The 1,258-nt window shown below is 36.1% G+C and overlaps 1 protein-coding gene across 1 annotated transcript; it reads right to left on the reverse strand.

The window, feature by feature from the left end:
- LOC104236265 (auxin-responsive protein SAUR50-like) lies at positions 1-910 on the reverse strand. The gene has a single exon (XM_009790154.2). It carries the CDS (start codon positions 770-772, stop codon positions 446-448), a length of 327 nt encoding a protein of 108 aa, XP_009788456.1. The 5' UTR covers positions 773-910; the 3' UTR covers positions 1-445.
- Between the last annotated feature and the right edge of the window lie 348 nt (positions 911-1,258).

A 1,258-nucleotide genomic window follows, 5' to 3' on the forward strand; every position in this document is an offset into this window, starting at 1 on the left:
TTAGCACCAAATATTACAATTTTATATATAATTAGTTAACTCTCTCACAGGGACAAATATTACCTAACGCCACTGCGAGGAAAATTACAATTACAGACTTCTGAGATTTACAAACACAGAAACCTATTACACGTCACCAGGTTATGATCCCAAAAGCCGCCCAAAAAAAATAGTCCGGTGCATTAAGCTCTCGTTATGCGGGTCCGAGAAAGGACTGAACCACAAGGGTCAATCGTACACGGTCTTACCTTGTATTTCTACAAAAGACTATTTTCACGGCTAGAACCTGTGACCTTCTTGTCACATGGCAACAACTTTACAAGTTAAACCAATAAAGCAGATTCCTGAACTTCTGTATAAAAACTTACTTCAGACAACCTAGCTAGCTCCGCCTAGACTTATATTCGCAACCTACTAGCCTGACTTGCTCTGACTTTCGTTCTTTTTACCTTAGTATTGACGAAGTTAGAGATTCGAAAACATCTTCATCACAAGGAATTGTAAGACCCATATCATGATCAAAACCAAATTCTTCTTCTGCACGTTGAAGGAGGCTACGAAATTCAGGTCTTGATAAAATAGAAATTGGAACAATATATCTTGTTCTATTTTCTCCAACGTAAACTACAAAATGGCCTTTTGGTACGTCTAATGGAAGCCCTAATTGCTCGTCATTATAGGATCCATTTTTCTTACCCAAACTTGAACATCTTTTCATGATTTGCTTCAACATTGCTGTTTGTGACAACTTGTTTGATTTCCTAATAGCCATTGTTTGAGGGAAAGAAAATTTAGCAACTTTTTGGAAGAGAAAGGAGAGAAAAAGAAGGATATTTAAGACTTGGGAAATTGAGTGTTGTTGAAATGAAAGGAGTTTGAGGGGTATTTAAATAGAGAAGTTTTGAATGAACACCCCCCCCCCCCGAATCCCCACAAGGGGAGGTGAGAGGAGAATTTGAACTCGAGAAAAAGAATAAATGGAAAGTTATAGAGTATAAAATATTTATGTTATTAGGTCAAAAGTGACCTACAAAACCAGGTCACTAGTATTCCGCAAAGGTCGATCTAATATTTGAAGTTTATGGATTCTCTTGGTTTTCTCTTGCCATCGAGTCTACAACTCATTTATATTATTGGGTTCGCAATTTTTTATTTCACTATATATTTAGTTGATATTTCAATATATTTATAGAATTCGGGTCAAAGTTATTGAAATCTACCAAATCTGTACTATATGTTGTACATCTGCCTCTGTTAT

The sequence above is a fragment of the Nicotiana sylvestris genome, chromosome 4 (assembly GCF_000393655.2).
Source record: "Nicotiana sylvestris chromosome 4, ASM39365v2, whole genome shotgun sequence".
NCBI classification, from domain to species: Eukaryota; Viridiplantae; Streptophyta; class Magnoliopsida; order Solanales; family Solanaceae; genus Nicotiana; species Nicotiana sylvestris.

Coding starts and splice junctions, on each gene's coding strand:
- LOC104236265 (XM_009790154.2), bottom strand. CDS start 772: ATGGCTATTAGGAAATCAAACAAGTTGTCACAAACAGCAATGTTGAAG.